This window comes from Aulonocara stuartgranti (genome assembly GCF_965226115.1).
Source record: "Aulonocara stuartgranti genome assembly, chromosome: 1".
NCBI lineage: Eukaryota > Metazoa > Chordata > Actinopteri > Cichliformes > Cichlidae > Aulonocara > Aulonocara stuartgranti.
The window spans coordinates 15,658,916-15,671,003 of record NC_138939.1 but is presented as its reverse complement, the minus strand read 5'-3'; the positions used below and the strand labels follow the sequence as shown (position 1 = coordinate 15,671,003).

The 12,088-nt window shown below is 39.3% G+C and overlaps 1 protein-coding gene across 1 annotated transcript; it reads right to left on the bottom strand.

Annotated features, from left to right (window-relative positions):
• Window positions 1-402: 402 nt before the first annotated feature.
• On the bottom strand, window positions 403-11,545 carry tacr2 (tachykinin receptor 2). Its single transcript, XM_082541183.1, has 9 exons — window positions 11,464-11,545; window positions 11,050-11,308; window positions 10,154-10,318; window positions 8,672-8,967; window positions 4,499-4,693; window positions 2,785-2,935; window positions 2,542-2,661; window positions 2,389-2,465; window positions 403-2,297 (listed from the first exon to the last, which is right to left on the bottom strand). The coding sequence occupies exons 3-9, from the start codon at window positions 10,286-10,288 to the stop codon at window positions 1,994-1,996; spliced, it is 1,278 nt and encodes a 425-aa protein (XP_082397309.1). The 5' UTR covers window positions 10,289-10,318; window positions 11,050-11,308; window positions 11,464-11,545; the 3' UTR covers window positions 403-1,993.
• Between the last annotated feature and the right edge of the window lie 543 nt (window positions 11,546-12,088).

The window sequence follows — 12,088 nt, the reverse complement described above, 5'->3', positions numbered from 1 at the left end:
AATGCTCACAGGTTACAATATTTAAAGCGTCATTTTCTGACTCTTTAACTGTGCGACAACCACAAGTTTCATATTTACTTCTGGGTATTTTACATGAATGTCTTCAGTAGATAGCATCACTATGTTTCACATTTGATTGTACTAAGTAGCGGCACTTGAATTTTTAATGTAGACTTTATCCAGTGAACTCACAATATAAGAGGAAAAATACTGTATTAATGTGCACCATGTAACAAATGTGTGAAGGGGGAAAGAACTGCACAGCAACAAATACATGCAAACCAGACAACTGATTAATTTAAGGCAAAAATGGGAGAAGGAGGCGTATTTACTGGCGATTTTCTGACATCACTTTGAGCTTTAATTGATCTCTGAATGTTTTATGAGTAATCAATATGCCAATTCTGAATCCCAGCAAACTTAAAGAATGAGTGAATTACTTTGATTATCGAGAGTTAATATAGAAGAGAAATTAAATAAAACACCTATTTTAGCTTAATTGTTAAAGAAAGCCTTATATCAAATGAAGACGCTACACAACAACATTATTAAGGGTTTGGACTGTTTGTCCGTTCTCTGCACAAGAAAACCAGTAACCACAGTTAAATGTTTCCAGTAACACTTGAATGTCCAAGATGGAGGAAAGAGAGCATGTAGAGGTCTGGACGGCAACGGGGGGAGGACACTTTTGGAGTGGAATACACTTCTAAAAGCATGAAGGGAACACTTGATCATCACACTATGACACAAAGTCAGTTCAGCTTCAGGGAAATCAGTCTGTCCAGTTAGGATGAAAGTCACAGCCGCTGCACTGGAGGAGCATCAAGTGGCCTCAGACCACTGCTCCTTCCTTAACCCTTTTCTCTTGTTTTAATTTTTGCTAACGTCCTTGACACTACTATTTGCATGAAATTGTACCTGCATCCCATTTAGGACGCAAACGTAGTCCACCTCCTCCAGTAGATGTTTGCTGTGTATCCCAGCACAGTCCCGAGAGTGTGGAGGTGATACCAGGAGGAGACAGGCTGTGCCACAAGGAGAGCTGGACAGAGCTGTAGAAAAGCAACGACCTAGCAGCAGGACAAGTATCTGCTTCTTTGCTCTAAAGAGGGTGAGGAGGAGTACTGCAAGAGCTCTACAAAATAAGGCTACTGATGTGCATGCCCCTGACAAAACTGTTAGAATTAGACCTACAACGGTCTTATGTCCTTTAGTGAGACCTGTGCACACTGAGCAAATATGACAGCTTTTAAAGAGATTGTGGACGCCATGATAAACATGACCTTTTGGCAGTGGGTCAGTGATAGTCTGGGGAAGCATATCCTTGGAGGCTTGCACAGACCTCCACCTGCTTGGTCAGTGATACCCTGACTGCTATATGATACCAGAGAGAAATCCTCAGACTGACTGTCAACTAGCCAAATAGATTATCAAGTAACTCACTGATGCCTTGAAACAAATCTGGGAGGAGATCTTCCAGGATACTATCCAGTATCTCATCAGGAGTATATCCAGACATATCCAGTAAACATTACCGAGGCACATTATGACACAAGCTGGAACAGCCTGTGAATTTATGTTTGACTTTGGTGTGAGGATTTTGGTTTCCACTTTTACTTCACTTTAATTACACAAAGTATATCAGTAAAGGTTATCTGACCACGATGAAAACATATTTTAGTGTTCGCGTAATTTCTTGGAGCAGTGTAAACAGATCAAGGTTGGATTAATCTACACACAGCCACAAATGTTTCAGTGGCATAATTAAATGTTTTGCATGTGCTGCAATAGCTTGATAGTCACATTCATTCATCCATCGTGTATTATACAAAGTTCCTGATCCACAGGAATGAATGCCTTAGTTTGATTAACTCTGTCCAGTACTCCGCAGGGCTTCCTCTGTCTCCACCAGCTGTAGTGTTTTTATTCACAATTCAGAAAAATCCTGCTGCCTTCCCTTTGAGAATGTCCTCATCATGATGTCTGTCAGCGATCACTGGGTGTGCTCCATAAGCGCCACAGCTGGAGATTTTGTGTCGTCCAGTTTCTTCACCGGATGCGAGTTGCGTGTGTTCTTCTTAAGGTGTCTGCGAGCATCTCTCTCTGTGACCAGGTCACTGCTGGCAAGCGTGTTTGAGACGTATGTAGTGTTTGTTCTAATAGATGACATGTCATTGCGGTGGCTGCGGGTCATGGTGACTCTGAAGGTGTGTGTGTGCTGCAGTTCCATCTTGTCCTCCTCTGACACTTTGATGAAGGGACACCAAGCAAAGGCATGACGGAAACCAGCGCGAAACCTGCAGGAAAAGATGGATTTATGTCCGATTTACTGACGTTTTTGAAGCTATAATATTATTTTTAAACTCGGCACAATTACTGCCAGATCACCTTTGGTTTAGACAGCAGTAAATAATAGGATTGTACATAGTTGAACTCATTGCCAGCCAGAATATGGCCAGATACACCTGATGAAGACAGAAAATAATGAGTAAACACAAAACTACAGATTCAAGAATATAAAACAGAGAGGCATCCGTGAACCTGCTGAATGTAATGTTGCTTATAAATGTCTCTGTTAAATGATCCCAGTATGAAGTAGACATGGTAGGGCAGCCAGCATAGGGCAAACGTCACCACCACCACAACCATCATCTTCACCACCTATGGAAAATAAGAAGACATATGAGCCTGAGTAATTGCTGCTGTGTTTTTTTCTGTTAAGATCAGGTCAGCTCAGAGGATTTGTAGTCAAACTGAGTAGTAAAAAAAAAGGAACAGTGTAACCTTTCTCTTGGCATTTATCTGGCTATGGTAATGGTCTGACGCCTCTCCAGGGATGTGCCCACCCCACAGCGATCGGCCGACTATAGTGTATGTCACCAGCATCACCAGCAGAGGGAGAAGGTAGATCAGCAATATAACCGCAAACTGATAACTACATGGAGAAAAAGAGATGAGAAACGGTAACACAACATTCAACCTTTAGATTGTGTCAGCTGTTATCACCAAGCCATCACCACAAATCCGATGTTAGTGTGCCGTTTGCAAATTCAATACCATTTAAATTTTTTCAGTTTGTGCTTTTCTACATGTCTCTCACCGAGCAATAACTACTTTTTGCATTTGATGAAACCTGGAAAATTGCTTCGAAACTGTTTAGCAACATGGATATTAAATGCTTAATTTCTATGTCAGGCAGAAAACAACAACAAACATTTTAACCTTCCAGCAGTTTTAGTGCAAGAGGTCTCAGAGAAGCCAAGGCTCTGTCTTCCTGTCTGTGATTTTCTTTCTTTGTCAGGCTTTAGAGAATTAAGCTTGTTATTGGAGACCTAAGCCAATCACAGAGATCAGATGAGTACATAAAGATCAAATTGAAGGAGTCAGGCAGATGGATTTGTCCTTGGAGTTCAAAGATAAAGTTCAAAAGTAATCATGTATGAAGACACTTTCCTTCTTTTCCTTTCCTCAGCTGCCTTCTGCAGCTTGAACCTGTGTCAATAACCGACCTTTCTGCCACACTTCTAAAATGTATGCTCATTAGCAACTTATAGAGGTTTTGATGAATTATACAATAGATAAAATATGAAAGAGTCAAGTTATTGAAACTATTTTCAAGTTTTAAACTATTAAAACTTGAATAACTGAGCTTTACAAATCTTTCTGCTACCCGTCACGTGCACAGAGTTTATGAGGACACACAACACAAGGTTGATGAACAAGAATGAATGTAAACATGAATGTGAGATCTGAACAGTTTGTGTGAAGGAGAGCTTCTTAGATTTAGATTTGTGTTATCTGAAGTGCACTTTGGAAGACATATATATAAGTTAAAACATGAAAGACTTCCAAGGCTCTTTTTTAAAAAGCTTAATTTTAATGCCATAGTCTTGTTTGACCTTAAAACCACCTACACGGTGGGGAATCAAGTTTGCCGGTAGTTGAAAAGCTGACTTTTTCTAAAAAATCTGTTTAGCTTTCCAATCAAAGTTCTTAAATACCTTTATTAAATGTTGCATGCCAAAATGCATTTTGGCATGCAACATTTAATAAAGGTATTTTAAAATGTTATTTAAAAGGAGAGTGCCTTGGAGTTCTTTGATGTTTTAGATGAACACAAGATTGATTTAACCTGAGCAGTCATAGCAACATTTAACATAGCCACTCCTCGCTTGCTTTCATTGTAAATGTAAAAATCTGATCAACCTCGTTCACTTTTAAATGCTGTATTAGAAGAAATGAAGCCGAGCAGAAGAAAAACAATTTGGAGATCCAACTTGAGGTCAAAGTTTTTACCTTCTATGTAAACATTTATTTTATTCAGTTTTTGTCCAACTTTCTTTTAGATATTTTTGCCAGTGCTTAAGTAGAAACTTTTGCTCAATCCAAATAGGTAAACACACACATCTGCATTTAAAGAGTGGCACAAATAGCTCCTAAACTGACAGACCTGTTAGCGATGTCACCATCTATGCACGTGTGTGCCTCTTTATTTCACCTTAGTTGATGTGTTCCTCCATAATCATCAGGCCAGTCAACCATACACACAGTTCTGGGGTAATAAAATCTTGTCACACTGTAGTAGCACTGAGGAAACGCCAGTGATACTGCCACAATCCATATCAGGGCAATCACCACCTTTGTAGAGGTGGAGGAGAGGCGAGGCTTCAGAGGATGGATGATGGCCATGTACCTGAAAAAGACAGAAACTTTTGTATGATTACACCTTCACATGTCTTTGTCTAAAGAAACTCAGTCATAGGTGCACTGATAGGGAAAACAGGGCAATGCTTTAAAGCTTTTAGTGTGTGAAAAAAAGTGACATTTTCTTTTCATGACAGAAAACTACCCACTCATCAATCAAACCATCAGCTGCAAAACAACAGCTTCAAAGCTGAGCAGTAATCAAAAGGTTCCTGCTGAGTGTTTGTTTTAAACAACCTTTTTTCAAAGTGTTTTTCCTATTTTGAACAAACAAAAACATTTCTTTAGTAATTATTTATTTGTGGAATATATGCTAACTGTCAGAGGTCAAGTGATAAAAGCCCAGGATAATAACCATTTAAAACCCACGCAATCCTTTTAAAAAATATTCGGATACAATAAAAATAATTAAAAATCAGTGACATCCCGTAATTCAGGTTAATGATGGTATATTAAAAAACTCCTTTCCCGCCAATCTACCATATAATACAGAAGTTACCTCATTAAAAGTTGAAGGTGAAATAATGTTAATAACTGCCAATGAATGCGGTAGCTATGGCAACCCATCTCAACCAGTATGCGGTCTACTTTTTTCAACTTAGCACTATTGCATGGTATTGTTAAAATTACGGTGAAATCGGTCATCTGTGGTTATGAGTCATAAACTTACATTATTGTGGAGTGGCTTTGTCAATGTTCTGTGGATAATAACAGCTTCATGAGATCTTACATAAACGTTTCGCATAAAGATGAAAGTTTGAAAGTAGAACCTATAACAAGTTTTTATTTCCTTTTTACCGACATCTAGTTCTCACTAGATGTCGGTAGCAACCCATCCAATCCACACATGGAAAGAAATAAAACCATATATGTTATGTGTAGTGATGAGAAATGACACAGGGGAAAAGTACTGAAAACACAAAGAAAGGGAGATGCAAAAAGACATGGAAATTATTGACACCAGCTGAAATTACTGCGGTGTTACACGAAACATGATGGGTAAAACCAATGAGCTCTCTCAAGACCTTTGCAACCTTATTGTTGCAAAGCATACTGATGGCATTGGTTACAGAAGAATTTCTAAACTACTCTAGGTCCCAGTGAGCACTGTTGGGGACATTAGCTGAAAGTGGAATTTCACCATAAACCAGCCATGACCAGGTGCTCCCCACAAAACTTCAGACAAAGGAGTGAAAAGAATTATCAGAAAAGTTGTCAAAGAGCCAAGGACTGCTTGTGGAGAGCCAAAGAAATACCTGGAAGCAGCAGGTATAATTGCTTCAAAGAAAGCAAGCAATGCACTCGCCCATCATGGCCTGTATGCACGCTCACCATGCTGGAACATGACACAGACCACTGCTAAAGAAAGAGCATGTTGAAGCATGTTCAAAGTTTGCTGAACAATCCTGTGAAATACTGGAAGCATAAAGTCTGTGGGGCGGCTTTTCTGCATACATCACCCTTCATGTAACTGATCTAAGGATGAGAGTTCATAGGACCCAAGGAGCCTTCGGGATTTGAAGACTGTCTGTGAGGAAGAATAGGCCAAAATCACACCTGAGTAATTTGACTAGCATGTGACTAGTTTCTGTCATTACCTGCAAAGTCTTTTGTACAAAGTATTACATACATTTCAGTAAGCGGGTTCAATACTTTCCCCCCTCTGTCTTTTCTTATTATTACACATAATTTATGGAAATCAATGGTTTGATTTCTTTGCGTTTTTGCATTGGATGGGTTGTTACTGACATTTGGTGAGAATTTCATGTCAATCGCACCTTTAGAAGTATATTTACTTAGTAAACTGGTGATGGATTCAACTTCACTTATTTTACCCACTGTGTCCTTTACCCAGTCTGATGCAAACCTAAAACAAAGAGACAAACAATCATTCGCACTCACATTCACACCTATGGGCAATTTAGAATCTCTAAGTAACCTAACCCCACTAATTGCATGTCTTTGGACTGTGGGAGGAAGACACAGTCCCTTAAGAAAACCCACACAAACAAAGTCACCAGATCTTAATCCAATAGAGTAGTTGTATAATGACCACAAGGAGCAACAGTGTGCTGCTGTCAAATGAATATGGACCAAAATCTCAGAGGAAGTTTCCAGCACCTTGATCAATCTGAGCCAAAAAAAAAACCCAGTAAGAATTAATGGATCTGCTAGAAAGATTTGGTTAATAAACTGCTTTTTTCAGAAAAAAAAAGGAAAAAAGACAATTAATTGCATCAGATTTTTAAAAAGTCACATCAAAGTAGATACTATAAGAGTAATGGAAAAGAAGAGTATTGGGAATTGATTAATACCATTTAAAAATGATTCACACTTTCAAAATTAAAATAAAAAGCTAGTCCTTCTTCCATTATCTGCTTGTTATCCAGGTCCTGAGCAACAGAGCAGCAATCTAAGCACATTTTCCAGACCTTCCTTCCCCGTGAATACTAAAGATTGCTGATTGCTGTTATAATGTTTCAGTATTTAGTCCAGCATCATTTTGCTTGCAGAGCTACCTGAAAACACTTGGACACTTGGAAAATCAGAAAGTTGCTGCGACAGCTGTGGTTTCCTTCATGTTTCAGTCAAAGCTGTCAGGTCATCCCCACTAAAACATCAATGATCTGACATTTTTCAGCAGCCCACAGGTGTTCTGTGGGATTTAGGTCAAGCCTCCAAGAGGAGGACCACACTGACTTGGATGTTTTCTAGTTTTTCTTTGCATCCCATAATGGTTTATTTTATATAAGATAGCTTTATTACAATCATAAGAGTTTATGGATAGTCTAAATCCACAAAGAGGTTTTGCTGCATCATATATAGGTGAACAATTCTGAGTTCATCAAGTAAATCATGATGAAAATAAAACAAAAAACAAATAGTTCTTAATAACACATTTAATTCTCAGTTTGTGTTCCTGCTGTGTGTTCAAAATCATTGTACGGTTGTCATTAGGGTGAAACACCCTTCTTTGATGTTGATTATTTTTATCTTGAAGGAGTGTCATATTGCATAAGGTCGGTCCTATAAATTTGTAACTATCTTACTACAAGTATCACATACTGAGCATAGATTTTATACCTTACTCAGTATATGATATTTTATTCGGGCTGACCATTCATGCTCCAGTAAGCATTACTGGCATCTGTGTTTCATCTGTGTCCGCCTGCTGACCTATATCTCCTTCATGCAGCATTTTCATTTGTACTGCCTGCTGAGAATGAGAGCAAATCATGCTCCTCAAGGAGCTGTTGTTTGAGCTCAAATGTCGAAACCCTTATTCTTCCAGAAACTCTGAAAATGATCCGTGTTCTTGCAGAAAAGAGATGCCTTTGCCCAGATCTGCTAGTTGCTTGAAACAATATGCCACTATGTTGATTTTTTTCATTAAGTTGTGATGATTCCTTTTTTTGACTGCTTTCATAATGCACTTTCTAAATAGTGTTTGCATAAAATGGGGATCAGTCACCCCATTAGTGTCTGATTGGTAGCACAAAAGAGTCTCTGATGTAATGACTTGTTCATTTTAATAGCAGTTGACCTCATATTTTTCACATGATCCCTTTGGCTCCAGTGCTGAGTTCCCCTTTTTTCCCCTGTCGCTCATGCCCCCAGTCTCCCTCCCCTCACCTATTTAAATCCCTTTTTGTGTAGGTGTTTCTATGTTTTTGTTGCTGTTCAACTCTGTGAAGGTGGTGCTACTCCATCCCTGCCTTTTCCTAATCGCCTCTAATGACATTTAAACTACAGCTCATTAATCTGTAGACATGTTCAGACAACTAGATTTTCAAGCCTAACGCTGTGATTTTTTCACACTTCATATGCTCATATGCTGGTTTCCCTGTACTCCAGATTGCCTGCTGTGCCAGTCTGCAGCTCAGTGTTCAGTCTACCTTTTTTAATGCACAGTATAGTTCATTGTCGTTATTCACTTATTCTGAACTCTATAGGAGAGCGTTCTTACCTGTCCACTGCAATGGCAGCCATTGAGTATATGGACGAAAACATGGCAGTGATGGGGAAGAAGTTCTGAAACCTGCAGTAACCCAAGCCAAAGTACCAGTCATTGTGAAGCGCATACACAAAGTTAAAAAGGGTGTTAAAGCTCGCCATGGAAACGTCAGAGAAAGCCAGGTTGACAATGAAGTAATTGGTCACAGTCCTCATGCGCCTGTGAGCGAGGATAATCCAGATCACTGTGACGTTCCCAGTGATGGACACCAGGATGATGAGGGAGTACGCTATAGCCCAGAGAGCCACCTGGGAGAGGAGAGGAGACCTTTAATGTCAGCATCTTATACGCAGTTACAAAAAAAAAAACACAATAAAGGAACTCACAAATACGTATATATTTGCAAACCCCACCCTATCCCTGCACAGGATGTCTACAGCAAGTGGTATATGGACTGACACTTTTGTAGCACATTCCTAATTTATTTGAGCACTCAAAGCATTTTCTTACTACAACCCTCATTAGCCCATTTGTACAAACATCTTTTCCTGTGTCTGAGTGCTTTTATCCTAACGCTTACACTCGGATGGATACATCAGGGGAAACTAAGGGTTTAGTAGCTTGCTCAAAGATACCTCAACATAATGACAAGAGGAAAAGAGATCGAGCCACCAACCTTACAATTAGTAGATACCTCAGTCTACCTCCTGAGACGTAACAACTCTGAACAACAAACATTTTCAGAAATCTTAAGTTTCTTTACACAGGGAATTCCTAGTTTATCTCATCCCCCAAAGAGAGATAAACCGATCAAAGTCAGCTTCCAGGTAAAGTCTATTCTGTGATAAGCAACCACCAATCTTCAGCATTTTTTAATATCTGTAGACTCCGTTCCTTTCATTGTCTGACCTATAAGAAAATTAATAGGACAGACATGCTGCACTTTATCTGGGGCCAGAAATGAAAACCCTGACATCCATCACCTGTTCATACCCAGTCAACCACTGTCGCAGAAATGTAAAGCAATGAGCTACTTCAGACAGCCAAGCACAGATAGGAGGAGAGGACTGTAAACTGTGCACGGTGTGGTGCAGGTTTAAATGACTGTGGGGGAGTTAAAAGTGTTTAGAGGAATGAGCAAAAAGCCTTCAGATAACTTAACTAATATACAGTCTGTGAAGTGAAAATGTCCTTTGAATCAGCCCCACATTTTGTCCCTGAGACAAATCACATTCACCAGTAAGCCTTTACTTCATTCTGTTGAGTTTCTGTCTGTTTCAGGCACTTTACTTAGATTTCACAACAATGATGTCACTGACATATGGTTTTTACCCTTCAACATTATACAAGTAAAAAAAAGAATACACCTGTTTACTTCACTGAGTCGTCTTTCTTACTTCTTTCATTAATATCATCATCAAAATGTCATCTTTTTAAATTCTGCAGTTCTGACTTTAATCACTTTCATTTGTTATCTCAGTGTTTTTCTCTCACCTGCCAGTCGGGCTGTTGGAACTGATTCCAGGTCGTCTCGTTCCCGTCCTCCAACCACTCAGTGGTCATCGACAATGGCCACGAAGTGGTCTCTTCATCTCGTTCAATATGTTGTATCAGACTACCGGCGTCCATGTTGGCTTTCTGTCTTACCGGTGACAGAACCTGTAGATATAATTGTATATACGTTGTGCGTCATGCGTAATTATCCACAATGACCGACAAATTAAAAAAAACAAACAAACAAACAAACAAACACTCTCTTGTAGGGGGATTATGAGTAAATACACTCGCGTGTGTATCATTGTGTCTATAAAATGATTTCTTCATTTTGTACGCTATAATTAGAGGCACTGAAACCACCCCAATAATAGCTTATTTTCCCACTTCAACACGCACTAGCTTTAAGCTGCATCAACTCCAAAACAAGGTGCGAATGTGTTAATCTCCTTGCTGTTCATTGTAGTAGGGCGGTTTCAATTTGTATTAAAGTTTTTGAGTCTGATTTGAGACAACCATATCAATCGTTGTGACGGCATCCGGCTTTTGATTACAAGCATTAACAACAGGATGCAAGTATTACCGTGGTGACAACTTCCAGACTCTCCCGACAGCTTAATTTTTTTGCTACAAGACGATTGTTTAAAAAAAAAAAAAAATTAAAAATGACTTTCTTTCTTATTTTGTTTTATTATATCTTAATTCATTTATTAATTCATTAAAGGTGCTTTGAGATTAACTAAATAGATGCACGACTGAGCATGAATTACGCACATTTGTCACATACAGTGTGTTTCTTTGGCTGCCTTAACTCCACAAGTGATAAATTCATGCACTGGACAATACCCGGAGAAAACCTAAACCTGAATCATATTATTAGTTTTCATCTGTCTTACCCGTCTATTAATGGTCAAGTTGAAACTCAATCCATTGCTTTTGTCCAAAAATCAGATTCCTTCTGCGTAAAGGACAAACAGGTCCATCCAATAATCCATTAAGGTATTTCTCCGGATTCCCCGCTCACTCCTTCTCACACACGCATATATTCTGCCTCTCTCTACTGGAATGTGTGACTTGCTCGTGTTGATCTGAGAGTGAGAAGCGCAGACATTCAGGCACGCTACCGTGCGCGCAGAGTCGCGCCAAAATCCTCCACTACCAGAGGGAGAGAGATGAAGAGAGGTACGAGGTGTAAAATCCTGACAAAATAAACGTCTAACAAGAAAGATAAATGTGATGGAAAGAACTAAGAGTTAAACAGAAAATTTAAAAATTGCGAGACTTGTGAGAGCAGTGCCTGATTTACGTACTCCACCTCTAAAATAGCCGAATATCAACAAGATGATGGAGAGGGGGAAACAAATGTAAGAGCCTGGACAGAGAACGGGAAAGCTAGGGTGGTCCGAGAAGAAGGAAAGAGAGAGGTGTACCCCTGCATTTTACCGCTACTGCTGTAATTTCTTTACAGCCGTCAATTTTCACCGCTCGACAAGTCTGAAACACTTGAGATGGTTTCTTGTGAAATTGCCCGAACCCATCAGCACTACCCATCTTCTATGCCTACAAAAAAAAAACAAAAAAACAAAAAACGAGGACACACATATGTGTCTATCCTGGTGGTCTCATACTGAGAGCCTCTAGAAGAGAGAATGCTGCGCTCATTCACCCTTTTTCATTGTGAATTTGAGCGTGCTAAAAATGCACAATCAGGTGAGAGCTAGAGAAAAAATGATTCTTCAATTGAGTTTTCAATAAAACTCTGAAAGCAACAGTGAAGCTCTTCTATTATTGAGGTGTTCAGCCAAGCTGCAATCACTACAAATCCATCTAAGTAAGAATGTCCCCACCAAGAGATTACATTTGTGGATTTTGGCATGACTGTAGAGAGTTTGTCCTTCTTTTTTAACTGCATTGTTAAAAGCAGCAGGATTATGA